Here is a 16,172-nt window from a genome sequence, read left to right on the forward strand (position 1 = left end):
CCCCCCTTTTCTATTAAATGTGTATTTTAAAACTTTCACATGGTGATAAAATGTAAAAATATTTATTTTGATTCAATCTGGAAAGCAAAGATAACTTCAAAAACCCAACTGAAAGCTCTTGGAATGAATTTGAGAAATTCCTAGCTATAGGGCAAGGCTCCTGCTTATTATTCACAGACAAGAAGAGAGAAGTTTAGAGCTTCAGGTAGCATTTCTGGGCTTCTGTTATCAATGGGAGGCTGCTGAGGGTCTTATTAGGTCATACGGTTTCTTAACACTGCTTTCATTAACAAATCAGCCTCATAGGGAAAGGACTAGTGTTTCAAAATTGCAAATTGTGCTGCTACTAAGAGTCACAGTGAATGAGAAGATACTAATATTTCCATACACCAGAATTTCCCAATGTGGGCCCTATGGAGCATGAGCTCCTTGGAATGTTATTAGGTGTCACTCAAAAAAGTTTCTCTGGCCAAATTAATCTGGAAAACAAACAATAAGCTACCTGAAATTACAGTTGTGGTGTATCATGTCCCCCCCCGCACCCCTCTTGCCACTCACCCATAGGAAATTTATATTAAAACCTTCTATGTGCTTATATGCACTAACTTTTAAGATATTTTCCCAAACTCACTTAACCATGAAACCCTATAGTTAGAAGATCATCTTTGAAACTTGTGTTCTTGGAACACACTTGGGGGAACAGCAGATTCTTTTACTTCTGCAGTGTTCCACTAAGTAGCCCAGAAGTCTAGATACCAATGATTTAATCTAGAGGCAATTAAGTAGGCCCCAGCGTGGTATCTAACAGTCAAGTCATTTCTGCTGGTTCAGGAAAGCTGGTTCAGGAATGTTGGTGTGACGCTAAGGCAATTTTAGGAGAATATTAAGGGAAGAGCAGTCTAATGATGATGGGTCAAAGGAGAAAATATCATTTCTGAATCATTGAAGAATAAAACTTCATCCAGAGCATGTATTCTTATACTTTCAAATGTACAGTGAAATGTTGCCCTTTTTAACCCTTCTTCCTTGATGAGGTTCTGAGAATATTAGGTATGGCATAACTCAGGGGGAAAAGATCTGGAAAATCAAGATATACCTGGTAAAGGAAAAAGTGATCACTCCCTTGTGTATCCTTCATGTATTGCTGGATATCCCAGTGATCCAATCAAATAATGTAATCAATATCCCAGAATTACTTCACATAGGAATAAAATGATGCCATCATTCTCATGCAATCCTGTTTGCACAGAATGTATGTGGGTTCAAATCATTACAGTTGTATGAAATAAGCCCTGTTTTAAATGACCTAGATTGCATATGCTCCTTCACTCCATAAAACACTCTCTGTTATGCTCTCATTACATAGACAAGAGGCCAATACCTTCTGTCTAAGGAAAGGAATTGAATGTAGCCACTGATTACAAGTAATGTGTACACATGCGCACAGTCAAGTTATATTAGAATAGTGACTTCATTGTTCAGTGCCTTGGGCAAGTTGGTCACATAAAATGAATGCAGGTCTTGGGAACTGCTTTGGAGTTTTTAATGTAAGTATTTATTCCTTTGATTAGAGAACTGCAGATACAATGAATTTTTAAAAAATTTTCCCTATCTTGTCCTACCCCCCACCCCCAATCCCAACTCATTGTTAAGAGTACAAATGACCCATGGGGCAGCAGCAGAGCAGTGCATTAATGAGGATCTGGGCTTGGCATCTTGCTGGGGGTTCGCAAGCATGTGGACGGTCATTCATTCCCAAGTTCATTTCTAAAAGACTGTAAAACCATCCCCAAATTTGGCACCGTGGGGCTATTGGCAATGTGAACTCAGGCTGGGGAGTCTGGGCAGCCTCATGTGACAATTTCAAAGCTTTGGCAGTGCTGTTTAGGGAAGCTTCACATGCAAACTTCTCAAATCAATTTCCCTAAAGGCTAGATTCAGCTTCCCTCTTCCCTAGAAAATGAGCCACAGGGCACCCCCGGGGTGATGCCTGCAGATCCCTAATAGCTGGATGAGGGTCAGAGAGAGCTCCAGGACAGAGGAAGGAAGCAAAGTTCTCTGATTATAGCCATAACTCTTAATCAAACTGCTACCATTTTGCCTAAAATGTCTATCTTTTACAAAATCTACAAGCCAATGTGGGAGGGAAAAAGGCAGAAAGGCAGTAGGAAAGACATATACTACATGGTTAAATTCAGAAATGAATTAATTCTACAAAGCAAATTTTAGAAGACACCCGGTGAACCTCAGCTGGAGGGGGAAGTAAGCACTCCTGCCCTCGGCATCACTGAGGAAGACCTCGTAAAGGGTAAACAAACACTGATTTCCTGTAGCTTTGCTTTTTCATCTTCACCAAAACATGTCTATTTTCATTTTAGATTTTATCAATGATCATGGAATTTAAAAATCTCTTTCCCTTGTCATTATGAGTTTTAGAGCTAAGTTAAAAATAAAAAAGGAAAATGGACTGCATAGCATAAAATGCTAAAACTGCTTATTCCTTAACTTCACTTAGATGGTGGGCTTTGGTAACTCTCCAGAGTCAGAATGTCCGAGGTCTCCAAGCTCAGGCCACCTGGTTTGACCAACCCATTGCTGAACACAACCAGCATGTCTCCTACATTCCTCTCATGACCTCTGCCCCAAATACATACATCCAATGTCCACTGCCTCTCAATAGGCAAATATTTTGATCTAAAATGGTGACAGATATTTTGCACTAGAACACTCTATAGTTAAAAAAAAACAACAACATTCTAATTCTAATGTTGGAAATGCTATTGTTACAGTTTACAAAAGTGAGCAAATCTCTTGGGAAATCATTATTAATTCTCATTGCAGTCAAAGAAAGGTAAGCGCTTGGAGGAATCGAGACAGGCTGCGGTCCTTGGGAGCCACAAGGGAATTGTTTCATCCTCCCAAGTTCTCCCCTGGAACCTGCTTTGGGAGAGCTCCACCGTTGAAGAAGGGCAGGGGAGGGAGGGGACTGAGGGCTGGACATGCGTGGCCACCGCACTAGACCTTTGAGAAGCTCTAAAGACGAGTGCCCACTTGAGAAGCACAAAACCAGGTGGACACCTTGACATTTTAGACACAGAGCGGTAGGGACACAACAAAAATCTTGTTTGGTTGTTGGAGTCACCTCAGGCAAACAAGATGACCCAGAACTCTCTATCAATTAATTTATAAAATACTGAGATTGGAAACATGACTTTGGTGATAGGAAATGAAGAGCAGCAAGCTTGGCCCTGGGATAACCCTGAGCCAGTTAACAATACAGGTCAGAGCATGAATTCCCAGCCAGCGTGGTTGCCGCAGAATGCAGGATGGTGTGGGGCAGTCTGTGTTTGCCTGGGGCAACCTACCTGGTGTGGACAGTGAGCTGCAACCAGATGTTACAGGCTGCTGCCTTCCCACTGTCAAGGAGAAACACATGCCAGCATCTTACCACCAAATGTCAAACTGCGCTGGGAACAGTGTACTCGGCTTCAGGGAACACACACACACTCAGTTCTAGGCTGCTGCTTCTCGAAACACCTCTGGAGAGACACCTGAAAGCTACTAGGACAGGAGAGAAACAAAAAACCCACACACAAAAATGGCCACTGGAGCTCAATTCAGGGTGTTGACCTTCCCCAGCTTTCTCTCCTAATGCAAATGGCAGATTGCCCAAAGGGCACCTTGACTTATTTGGCTTCTATTTTCCTCTCTCTACCCTTAAAGATGGAAGAAATTATGGTATTGTGATTTACTCTATTCGCTTCCCCTAATAGGTTTCTTAGTAAGACAAAAAAAAAAAATTGTGGTGTCTGGTGAAGTTTCACAGCTGCCTATTACATAAGGTCAGGTATAAGTAGAAGGTTAAGGTCATGCACGACTAGGATAAATGCACGAAGACTGGTCAGGTGGTACAGGGAGTCTATTAAACTAATAAAGGAAGCCAAGGCAAAAGGTTATGTCTGCTGTGCAGGCAGCTCTCATCCTCCCCACTTCCTTCCCTCAGTCTCCAAAAGCAGCCGCGGAATATTAAACCATCTCAAATCTGTGTCTGGGCTGCTGCTGAGCAGAAAAGCTGGGTTCAGGAGGCCAGAGCAGTCTCAGGATAGCTCTGCCCTCAGCAGTGGGCCTCGACCCATCAGCCGAGACTCACGGGGGACGCTGCAGCCCGTCTCCTGCAGCCCTGGAGGCCCGCTCTGCGCACTGCTCCAAAGAGAGGACAAAGTCTGATGTTGGAGAGAATCCTGTAGGAGATCTTGCAAAGACTCTCAAATGGGAGAATATATGGCACATGTGCCGTTCACCTCATACATGTGAATCTACAGCTATATATTTATATATTTTGAACATCGGATGAAAGAATTGGGAAAACACGAAGAAACCATTTTTCCAGCCTCTCAGCTACGCTGGCCAAGAGCACCCTCTGTCCATTCCTGCATAGAGACCTATGTCCACCAGGGAGGGGGAATCCCACATCTAGGTGGCTCATCCTAACTGTAACTCCCACACCTTTGACTACATTAAAAGAGACCAGTGTGTTGAAAGTCCTTTAGTCTAAGGCAGCCGAGACCCCGAAGGGTTCACTGCTCTTCTGTTTTGCTGCTATTCCTGAACTTCACCACCATGACTGTTATATTGTCAGGGCAGCCTCTGTAAAATGACTGTAAAACTATGCTCTTAGCCCCAAAGTGAGGTTCATCCAAGCGCTCCTTGATGAATCGAACAGCTTCTTCGTTGCTGAAAGCATCCCAGAGGCCATCTGATGCCAAGATCATAAACTCGGGCTGGAGCTTGTCCAGGTCAAAGGTCAGGATATCTGGATCTGGGATGACCACGTTGAGATTTTTCAGCGGATAATCCCCCAGGGACCGAGACATGGCCAGGATTCCCTGGACCCTCCAGGAGCCATTGAAACTGATAAAACCACCTGCAAAGAAAGATGGAGCCCATTAGCTGGAGCGGCCAATATCACACACACACACACACACACACACACACACACACGGTAGAGTCTGGGTGCGCATACAAAAGGCCCATCCATCGTATGTGCCCCCTCACCTCCCCTGGGCACTGCCAGGAAGGAGTAGCATTCACCTCACATGGCTTGAGGTTTCACACTCTACCAGTAGATCCTCATCCTTGGCATCTTAAAGGCTCTGAGGAATATATCAGTAAAAATAACTGAGGGTAGGAAGATCCATATAGGTGAGGGCATTGGTTTTAATAACACCTTGGTGGCTCATTGATTGACAGTAGGAAGCCCTAGGGTAAGGATTCAAGGACAATGGCAAAAGAGTGCTAAAAGGCAGGAGGACGGGAACCAGAGACCACCACTGCGCTATTCATTTAGCTCGAGGCCGCCCTTGGGTGCATCTAGATTGCAAAATAGATCCCCAGATAGGATCAGGATTAAAGAAAGGTGTATTTTTTAGCACAGTGGTTAAAGGCTTGGGCTTTTGGGTCAGGCTGCTTAGATTTGATACTTGGCTCTGTCACTTGTAGCCATGTGTAGCTTCAGATGAGTGGTTCTAGCTTCTAGGTTTCCCTGGCTACAAAATGAGGGCTATCACAGTACCTATTCCACTGTTGTGAGAAATAAAGGAATTACTCCATATAAATCACTTAGCATAGTGCCTGAATATCACATGCACTCGATATTCTCTATTATTTTTTCTTTAAGGGAGCTAGAACTTTGCTCATTCACATATTATTTGTCAGATATTTATTAAATGTATACTCCATGCAAGGCAATTTGTAGGCTACAGAGTTATACAAGATCCAGACCTCTCTCTAAAGAAGTAGATAGTTTGGCAGAAAGGAAAAGCTACACATATTAACAACTGTAAGCACCAAGCAGTCTTCTTTCAGGAAGAAACTAGTACCTGTTAAATGCTGTAGTCAGATGGAGGAGGAGCAATATATCTGGTTGTGATGATCATGGAGGAATGAGCAATAAAGCTGGGCTTTGAGCAATGGGTAGGACTTCTATGGGCAGGGATATATGAGAACATTCCAGGAAGTATGGTCTAGTAGGCAAGAGCATGGGCTCCGGGGTCAGTGTCCTGGGTCTTGATTCTTGTCTCACCATTCACTAGCTGTGTGTTCTGGGGCACATATGCCTCTTTAAGGCTCTGCTTCCTTGGTTGTCAAATGAGGGTAACATTATCAACCTCATAGGGTAAGTAAAGATAAAGCATATGGAAAGAACTAGGCTTGGCTCCCAGCAGAGAGCAAAAAATAAATGGCAGCTGATACCATTACTGTTGTTGGCAACAACAAAAGGAGTGAAGACAGAGGGACCAACAAGTATTTGGCCCAGGCTGCTTGCAGTGTATTGTTATGCTAAGCAGGACAAGGAAAAAAATGTCCTGAAAGGAAGGCTGAGGTCAGAGAAAATACACATAAAAGTAATAAAACCAATCACTGTCCCTTAAGCCTTGCTATAAAATACACCCTTGACATAGCAGTTTAGATTAACCACCTTAGGGACAGTGTCCAAATTGGCTTCTATAAAGCATTCCTGTAGGGTGGGGGTGCAGCTGCGGGGTAGGGCAGGGATGAGGAGGGAGGATCGAATGGGAACACCATTTCAGAAGGGCACGCTGGATGCTAAGATGACATTTCCAGGTATCGTATACACATCCTTCCTTGCCTGTGCTTCCACAAGAGTAGGCTAATTGTATTTTAAGTCCAGGGTCACAGCAGACTCATGGGGAAATGGTGTCTTTGTAAGGAAGGAAGCCAGACTATTTGCCTGCAGCTCATCAAAGCTTGTTAGATGCTCCTAAAGCATCATTTGTTCCATCCCACCAACAAAAACCCTGACTAAAGCTTTCATTAAAAATTATTCTGCATCTCAAGCAGTTACTGAAGCAGGAGGTTGTAATAAAATTCAACACTTTCTGACTCAACAGTACAGTTCCCTACTGTGAAAACTCAGATGTTGATTAGGTTCTGGGCAGAGGCTGACCCACAGAGGCCAAGAGTCAGCTGCAATTACCCTGGGCAGCAGGGGCCCATTCTGGTTAGAGACCCAGGGTACAGGAGCTCCCCTTGGACAGCTGGAGGGCCTGCCGCCTGGCATGTCATGCAGAGCCTACATGCTGCACTTGCTAGTGTGGAGAGGAAGGGATTCCTCCCATCCGTACGTAGAAAAGAATCCCCCAAAGTGAATCATGAAAACTGATAATCTTCCCTCAAGTCTTTGTCCTAATGTCACTTTGGTGAGGCCTGTAGTGACCACTCCCGATACTCTCCAGATAAGAGAGCCAAGTATGTTCCTACATTGCGAAAGGTAACCCAGTTGGCTAGCCCCATAGGATGTTGGGAAAGATGAAGGGGCACCTAACGCAGACTGGGGGAACCTTTGGCGCGGTGACAGGGAAGGCTTCCAAAAGGATACCCTTAAACTGGCTCTTCAAGGCCAAATCACTGTCAACCACTGGACGGTGGGGACGCACTTGCCAAGGCACAGAGCTAGCAGAAACATGGTTCACTGGGGGAATGGTTAGTAGTTTGGTATGGCTGGAGGGAAACAGGGTATGGCAAGCAGGAGCCCAAAGATCTCATTAGGCTTTAAACTAGTAAAGGGCTTTTTGGGGGTGGGGGTGGGGGCTCTTTTGGAATGTTGGCCATAAAGAAGGGCAAGTTCAGTGGCCATTTATTTGACAAGAAATGTCACAAAGTCAAGTCTCCGCTACCTCAGCAGCAGCCTCTGCGCTGATCTCTACTAATCACCGGGTAACTGAACATCTTATCCCCCACAGGCCATCCAAGCAAGCCACCTGGTTCACAGAACAGGATGGCAGATAGTCCTTGGAGGTGTTCACAAGCTCACCCGCTCTCTTTATCCTCTTTCTCTCCTTCAGCTGGTAAGGCTTGTGATCATGAGACAGAGGAATGGCGTTCCCGTCCTTGTCACACAGGACCCCTCTGGAGTCACCCACGTTGGCCACGGTGAGGTCCTTATCTGACAGCAGAGCAATCAGACACGTTGTACCTGAAAGACCGAAGAGAGAGGCGATGGAAGAGGTGAGCAGTGCATCGAGATTCAGCTACTTCTTGTTGTTAGCGGATTCTTCAGTCATTAAAACTGCCCCTGCTGGGTGAGAATTTAACTCCAGACACTCTGAGAATGATGGCTGTTCACTTCAACAACACTGATCAAATCTGACAGTCAATTTTCCTAACCATGTTAGAATGTTACAGAAATACGCTAGGCTAACATTATCATCTTCCCAAATCATTTTTGTTTCTGCTCCTCTTAATTTAAACACGTATCACATCTAAAAGGATTAGGAGAGAATAAAAATCAGTCTCAAGCTTCTGACAACTGATAGCTATTTTTTTGCTTCTCATTGGTGCCTCATTTCTATGGAGCTCCTGTTCAAAGTGGGGAGGAAGGGGGTTGTGTGGGCTCCTTGGCTAGAGGGTCTGGGAAAGGCAGTGAATGACAGACGTCAACAGCCCAATCCCGTGGTGCTCCAGGGAGCCCTGAAGGAGCTGCCTATACAAACTTGCCTTTACAAAGCCTGACGCACAGACTGGTCACCAGAAACAGGGCAGCTCCAGGGGGCGATGGGGGAAGACTATAAACATAGAAGCAGAAAACCCGGCAGTGATGACAGAAATGAGATGTAGGTGGATGGGAGGTGGGGTGGGGGTGGTCGGAGTCAGAAGGGGAGCCAGACTGACTGAGGCTCAGACTGTTCAAAGGACAAGCTCTTCTGAAACCCTTTGAAATGAGAATGGATAAAAGCAAACAGAGAGGGATGGTCTGGTCCACCTGGGGCCTGGCCTTATTCCCTGCCTCGTGTCCTCTGCCCAGCCCTTTCCTCTCTCCTCCCTCCCTTCTGACAGTGTCACGGAGGATGCGGATGCCTGCTGGAATGTTCAACCCATTAAGCTGTTGCTTCAAACTGTTAACGCCTTTGCTTGTGAAAATTATCCATCAGTGCCTTCATTAATATTTCCCTCCTCATTTAGAAGGTCATATTCTACAACAGCATGTAAACTGCATCTAAAAAGCTCTTTAGCCTTCACAGAACAATAAACAAGACTGAACTCTCAAGTGGACATAAAGAATAAATGCAAGTCAATAGCAAGAGGAAGGAGGATAATTAGAATATTCGGTATATTCAAGTATTAGATTTCAGTTTGAAATTCCATTCTGAAGCCCACTTAACTCAGAACTGCCTTGATCAGAAATGGAAATATGGGGGTGTCTGGGGTGGCTCAGTCCTTTAAGCAGCTGCCTTCAGCTCAGGTCACGATCCTAGGGTCCTGGGATTGAGCCCCATGTTGGCAGGGGCAGGCTCCCTGCTCAGTGGGGAGTCTGCTTCTCCCTCTCCTTCTGCCTCTGCCCTCCCCCGGCAATGCCTGTGCTTGCTGTCTCTTGTGCTCCCTCTCTCTCTCTCAAATAAATAAAATCTTAAAAAAAAAAAAAAAGAAATGGAAATACATGAAATAACTCAGGATTTCTGATATGAAAAGCTTTGTGAAAGAAAGAAAATGGCTAATCTCAGGGATTCCAAGCAAACTGCAAATCTTTTACCTTTAAAAAACACTCTAAAAGCGAAAATGTAAACACAAAAACAATTCATACAATCAGAAATTATTATTCTCAGTTTTTGCTATGAGTTGCCTTTTGGTCTTCAACCATTTTCACTTTGTTCTCAAGCATCTGTTGGATTAACTTATCTAGCACGATCAAAGAATATAAGGCACATTTGTGAAGTTTGAAGGTGAAACAGAAACTTTTTGGGATATGCACTGCTGGGAGGCAGAGCACGTACAGACCTCTTGGAGATGTCTCTTTGACCCTCTTCCCTTCTTTGCTTCTCACTCTGCACACTCTGAGAGACCGCATTCCTGACCTTGGCCTCCACTACCATCTAAGCCTGTGCCACTAGCCTGGTTGACATTCCTGAGGTCCACATCGACTGATGTGTAGGTGTTCTGATTTGCCTGTACTGCTGGGGATCCAGGGAAGGGCTTTGGGGCCTCTTGGTGAGAAGAGCAGAGGGATCCACCTGGCTATGGGCCCTTTCCCTACCCCATTTCAGCACAGCAGCTCTACACTCATCTGTAAGCTGTACTGAGCTGCCATGTAAGTCTTTTTTTTAATAAAAGAGGGAAGGGAGAGGTCATTCCTACAGCTAGAAAAAAATTGAAATTTAATTGTATATGTGATTAAGAATCACTGAAGGGTTTTAAGCAGGATAGTGTCATGATGAGATATGTGTTCTAAAAGATCGTCTCAGTGGCAATATGGAAGATAAAGAGGAACCAGGGAGAAAGATAGAGATAATGAAGGTCTGAATTAATGCAGTAAACAGAGATAGAGGGTAGGAGACAGATGATTTAAAACCTGAATGGAGAGGTCATAGAGAGTGAAGGAAATAAAAGAGAGGGGAACAAGTCTAGGCTCAAGTTCTACTATCTAGGCGGGGGGAGCTGGGTGCTCCACAGACAAGCACTTAAGGGGATGTCTGCTTGGGGCTTCTGGGAAAGGCTTTCTCTCTCACTACAGGAAACACAGTGAAGAGAACGATCCACTTCTTTGGTCCAGTGTTAGCTCAGGTGTTTTCCAGAAGTGTGGCAGCCATCGTGAACTACGAGGCGATATGCCTCAGGGTCAAGGCTCTCTCTGCAGGAAGAGCAGAGAGGTAAAGAGCCTGAGTCCCTAAGATATCACAGAACTGCTGAACCAGCCTGAAACGGACTTGTTTTGTGAGACATTAAGTATCTTTACTGCTCATGGCTTTTTAAGTTGGATTTTTCTGTTCCTTGTAGCATCTTAATTGATTCAGGGGCTTATAGTCCAATAAGGGGGTCTATGGATAGATTTAGAGTGGCTGCTTTGCTCTACTCACATGCTGTTGGATATACTTAAGATTCATGGCTTGCCAATTCCTTTATCAAGAACACGATTCCAATGTTTCTGTGGGTTTAAAAGATCTATCCTATGTCGCGGATTTCAGGAATTTACTGCTTTGAGACAGTGGGGACTGCTTTTCTTAGCATTAGAATCTTAGACCTGGCCAAAATGGGTTAGCCCCAGATGGTGGAATTAGAGCTGCAGGCAGTTCTTTAGGATCACTGAAATGTCACCATTTCCTTTCTGTAGAAACCTGCCTGACTCCTGCGTGGAGTCCCAAGCATAATTTTTAAAAAACTGCTTCACTGTAAGCAATTTATCCTTTGGGCTTTGTAGTCTTAGTTAGGGGTTGCAAGCGGCAGTTTATACTTTACAGAACAAACTACCTTGTTGCTGAAAGACTCATGAAAAAACATTGTGTCCCAAGAGAAAACGGACCAAAATCACCTCTTCTTTTGTTTGCATGAGTAAAAAAACACTTCCTCAAATTTGGATACAAATTTTGATATAAAAGATTAATTCCAAAATAATACCATTTATCAAATACCAGGATCTGACAATATTACTTAATATGTCAGGATGTTTCTATATTCACAGTTTAATCTAGATGAGAACCTAATTGCCAATCTGGAAGGTATCTCGGAAATTTAGCCTATCAATCTCACTTCACAGATTAAAAAGATGAAGAAAGCAAATTCACACAGACTACACTTCGATGTCCCAACTGAGTGAGGTCTGGCAAATTATGTCTCTTAAGCCTCATAAAATGGCACCACAATCCAATCAGTCAAGCTAGGAGTCCTCCTTGTTTTTCCTGTTTCTTTTCTTTACCTCATTCCTGACCTTCAATCCCTCATTAAGTTCTGTCACTCTTAACCTCTAAGATACATCTTAAACCCTTCCAGCTCTCTTGTTCTCACTGCGTTGACTCCAGTCCAAGCCACTGTCCTTTCTAAGCACTGCTATTTCAGCAGTCAGGTGAGAAACAATGGTGGCCAGGTCCTACATGGTCTGGCCCCCTCCCAAACCATCCAAGGTCATGCCATACTACTCTTTCCCTTGCCTTCCCTCCCTTCTGTTGTGCAAACATGCCAGTCCTTTTGTTGTCTTTGGGCTTTTGTACTCACTGTTCCCTCTGCCCAGTCTATTTCCCCGTTGTTGACACTGGCTAACTAACACATACGGGGAGGTCTTAATACAAGTGTGATATCATCAAAGAGGTCTTCTCTGATGGGAAGGATCTTATCTCCTCTTTACTTCCCTTATTGCCCTCACAACACACAATTATGTAAATATCTTGTACATTTATTTAGACTATTTAATTAATGCCAATCTTCCCCTATACAATGTAAACTTCAGAAGGGTACAGATATTGCTCATTTTCCTTCCTTACAATGCTGATGCCTAGAACATGGCAGGTACTCAATACCTGCTGAATAAGCAAATTAATAAGTGAATGCATAAATAACCACACACTGTCTCTTTGATCCCGCTCTGACATAATGCTGAGCTCCCTCTGACTTGCTCTGAACATGTCCACCTAGGTCAATAATACAATGTACACCATCTTCCAGACACCACCACAACAGGGAGACACTCAACTAGAAAAATATACTTTATACACTGATCAACCATGAGGACCCTCCTGTACATGTATAGCCAGGCTCACAGGCACACTGCCAGTAACTAGAAAGAACTTCTGGCCCAGGCCTGTCCTGGGTTCTTCCCTCCAGTCCAGGCTCCAGGTCCGATGTAAATGAAACATGGGTAGGCCTTCTATCCTCACCACACCTTTCAAAGCCACGGCCCCTTGTCATGTGATAAAAAAGTGCCTCATGGTGGTCATTGCGTGCACATTTTTTGTCTGCTTCTGACCTCAATTTATACTTGAGTAAAATAGGCACATTTTCATGTTGTCCTGTTAGTTCATGCTTTTGTTTTGTTTTGTTTTAGGAAAAATCCACAAATGCAAATTATTCATTAGTCTATTCCTCTAAACCAGCATTCTTTCCTCTGATTTAATTTCTGGGAAGCAGATAAAGTAAAGGCACGTAAGAAAATCTCCTCTAGACTTATCTCAATATTCTGGTTGGATAATACTGGGCACTTCATTCACTTGGTGAGCTGAGCTTGAGAAAAATGTAAATCCTTTTCTTCTTCTTCTTCTTCTTCTTTTTTTTTTTTTTTTTTAAAGTAGACTCCACATCCAGTGTGGATCTCATGACCCCGAGATTAAGACCTGAGGGGAGATCAAGAGCTGAACGTTTAACCAACTGAGCCACTGGGGCACCCCAAGAAAAATATAAATCCTAATGAAGGTTAAGTAACTTGGGTTACTTCAGGCATCTTTGGAAACCCTAGTTATCAATACTTTAACAACTTAGTTTAAACAGCAAAGTGGTAATAACAATTTGTTCAGCACTATAAACACCACTAAGTGGCTCACAAACACACTCGTAGTTGATTTCCTGACTCGTCAGTGTTGGGGAGGGCCCGGCATTATCCTCCCTTTGAGCAGACAAGAAAATGGGACACAGAGACTTCGAGTGTCTTATACATGGTGACACCACTCAATGCATATGTACTGAATGACTATGTGACTAAAAACCTTGGGGTCCAGGATGATTATTCTAGTAATAATAACAAAGATAGACCCTGCTACTTAAACTTTTCATTATCATGCTAAACATTTACTTACATTGTGTAAATTACTCTGCACTACCCTTTGAAATAAGGCATAATTACCCCCATTTCACAGATGGGGGAACTAGGTCTTGGGTAGGATGACACCCTGTCCAGGTCACATACCGGGACTGACTCCACCAGGCCACATCTTGTAATAATCAGCGCTTCTTCCTGTTTTAAGCTGTTCTCTTCCTACTCCCGGAAGTAAAGATTTCTGTGATCCATTTCTAGTTTTGAATAGTCCCCATCCACTCGTCCCCTTTTACAGTACACATTGGTGCAAGTCACAGAAAAGTTGGTAATTCAGGAAAAAATGTGATCATGTGATACAAAGTTTGTTTACTATAATTGTGACTGTATTAACTTAAACAAAGCTGCTACGTTGAAAATTCTCAATAAGGAACAATCAGAAGGCAGCCAAACCTCTCTGAAATAAAAAACAAGTGGCTGGGATTAGTTGACCTCTAAGTCCTTTTCAGCTCCAACATTCTGCTGGTCTTGAATTGGAACTGCAAACTCTAATGCCTTCAGGGAGGTCGGCCAAGTATAAGAAAAAGCTTGTGACCCTCCTGGAATAGCTCTATCCCCCTACTTTTGATAGAACCATGGGTTCTGAAATGTTTTACTGTAAGAAAGGGCAGGCCTGAGGATAAGTAACAAGAGACCTCAGGCTTCAGCACCAGGTCCACCACGGGGCATGTGGATGGGGCTTGTGGCAAACGGGAGGACACCCACTAAGGGGGCTCAGGTCCCCAGCAATTAAGGTCATTACCATGTAGGGATGCAGGCCCCTTGTGAATAGTTCTTAAGATTTTTTTTAAAGTTTATTTATTTATTTAAGTAATCTCCACATCCATTGTGGGGCTGGAACTCACAACCCAGGGATCAAGAGTCAGTCAGTCTTCTGACTGAGCCAGCCAGGCACCCTTTCTTCAGATTTTTTAAAGGAAACCATTATTATGTGAACTCTCCTGATTTTTAAATGTTGGCAACTTTTATTTTAAAAAACAGTGCAAGACAAACAAAAGGCAACTGTGAATCAAATAATTCTTTGATTCATTAGATTAACAGCCTCTTTTTTGGGCCAGGGTGATGCTTTCCTTATTCATTGTTGTATATACATTTTTTTAATTAGAAAGTCCTTTAAAAGAACGTGTTTCTTATAATACTCATGGCCTCATGGCTATATTCCATAATAGGGCTTTGTACACCGCACAGACTCTAATGCGAAGGGTGGTGCTAAGTATTGAGATGACATCAAGTGCTTTTACCACGTGTTCTAATGGTAGCATTGGTACAGCTCACACTTTGCACTTTGTAAATATATATATTTTGGCCATGTAAATATTCATTCTTTAAAAGAATACATGAACAAGGTTATCTAGGTGATGAGACTTTAGACTACTTTGTTTTCTTTATTCTTTTCTGTATTAAGATGAATGCAATATGTCATTTAAAACCAAAATGTGTTCACAACACTTCAGGAGCACATCCACCGCACAGAGCAGAGTATACAAGACATAAAACAGGAAAAGCAGAACTGACAATCTTGGTGCAGGTGGAAACAAAGCCCAGGAGAATAGTGACAATGGTGACAGCAGCACTGCTCACAGACAGTTCAAGTTCAGATTCAAATTCTTACCAACAGTGATTATCCATCAATGACTCGGTGACAGACAGGCAAGTCTCAGCTGCCTTTAGGCTCCTCACCTCCCCAACCCCCTGCCGAATAGCCTCACCTTATCTCTGAGAAGAGCTACCTCTGATTTCTACTCAGAGCAGACCTCCCTGCCCTGGTGCCAATCAGAGCACATCACCCTCAATCCCTACACTCCTCACCCCCACTTTCTGGACACCCACAGCTGTGATTTAAAAATTGAAGTCACAGTGCAGGGGAGCACCTGGAGGGGTGCAGTCAGTTAAGCAGCCAACTCTTGGTTTCAGCTCAGGTCATGAACTCAAGGTTGTGAGATCAAGCCCCATGTCAGGCTCTGCACTCAAAGTGTAGCTTGCTTAAGATTCTCTCTCCCTCTGTGCCCCTGCCTCTCCCCCCACCGACACATGCACTCTTTCTCTCTAAATTAAATAAATCTTAAAAAAAAAAAAAAGATAAAAATTGGGAGTCATGAGAATCCTTATTTTCCGAAAGTTCACTTTACCACATTTTCTTATACGAGAGACACTGTAGTTTTACTTTTTCTTGGAGTGGGAGTGGGAGGCTGGACAGAATTAGTGTAGCTCAGGAGGCTGGCTTCCTAATGCTCCGGGACACGCTCCCATACAATGCCACATAGTGACTCCCCTCTGTGACATCAAGTCTTTTGTAAAAGTACAAGGAACAGTGACATTTTTTTTCTTTAGGAACGGGAGCAAGAAATTGGGTATGGGATGGAGAAGAAGTCACCCCTCTTCCGGTAGGGAAGGGGAGGCGGAGAAGGGAACACACACCCACACCCACACACACACGTGAGAAAGGATTTCAGTGAAGACATTAATAGTCTAAAGGCCCTTCAATATACGCAGCATAGGAAAATCAACACATTTATAGGTTGAGGAGAAACAGGTTTATCTTGTAAAGTTTTGACAATGAATGTTAGCTCAATAACACAAT

General features: G+C 43.6%; 1 protein-coding gene across 1 annotated transcript in view; it reads right to left on the minus strand.

Annotated features, from left to right (window-relative positions):
• Positions 1-1,532: 1,532 nt before the first annotated feature.
• Positions 1,533-16,172, minus strand: part of PPM1L (protein phosphatase, Mg2+/Mn2+ dependent 1L) — a 288,405-nt gene continuing 273,765 nt past the window's right edge. The window contains exons 3-4 of the mRNA XM_026016494.2: positions 7,835-7,996; positions 1,533-4,924 (exon numbers count right to left, since the gene is read on the minus strand). Coding sequence (XP_025872279.1) covers positions 4,578-4,924; positions 7,835-7,996 — 509 coding nt within the window. The 3' untranslated portion in view covers positions 1,533-4,577. The remainder of the gene's footprint in view (positions 4,925-7,834; positions 7,997-16,172) is intronic.

The sequence above is a fragment of the Vulpes vulpes genome, chromosome 3 (assembly GCF_048418805.1).
Source record: "Vulpes vulpes isolate BD-2025 chromosome 3, VulVul3, whole genome shotgun sequence".
Classification (NCBI taxonomy): Eukaryota; Metazoa; Chordata; class Mammalia; order Carnivora; family Canidae; genus Vulpes; species Vulpes vulpes.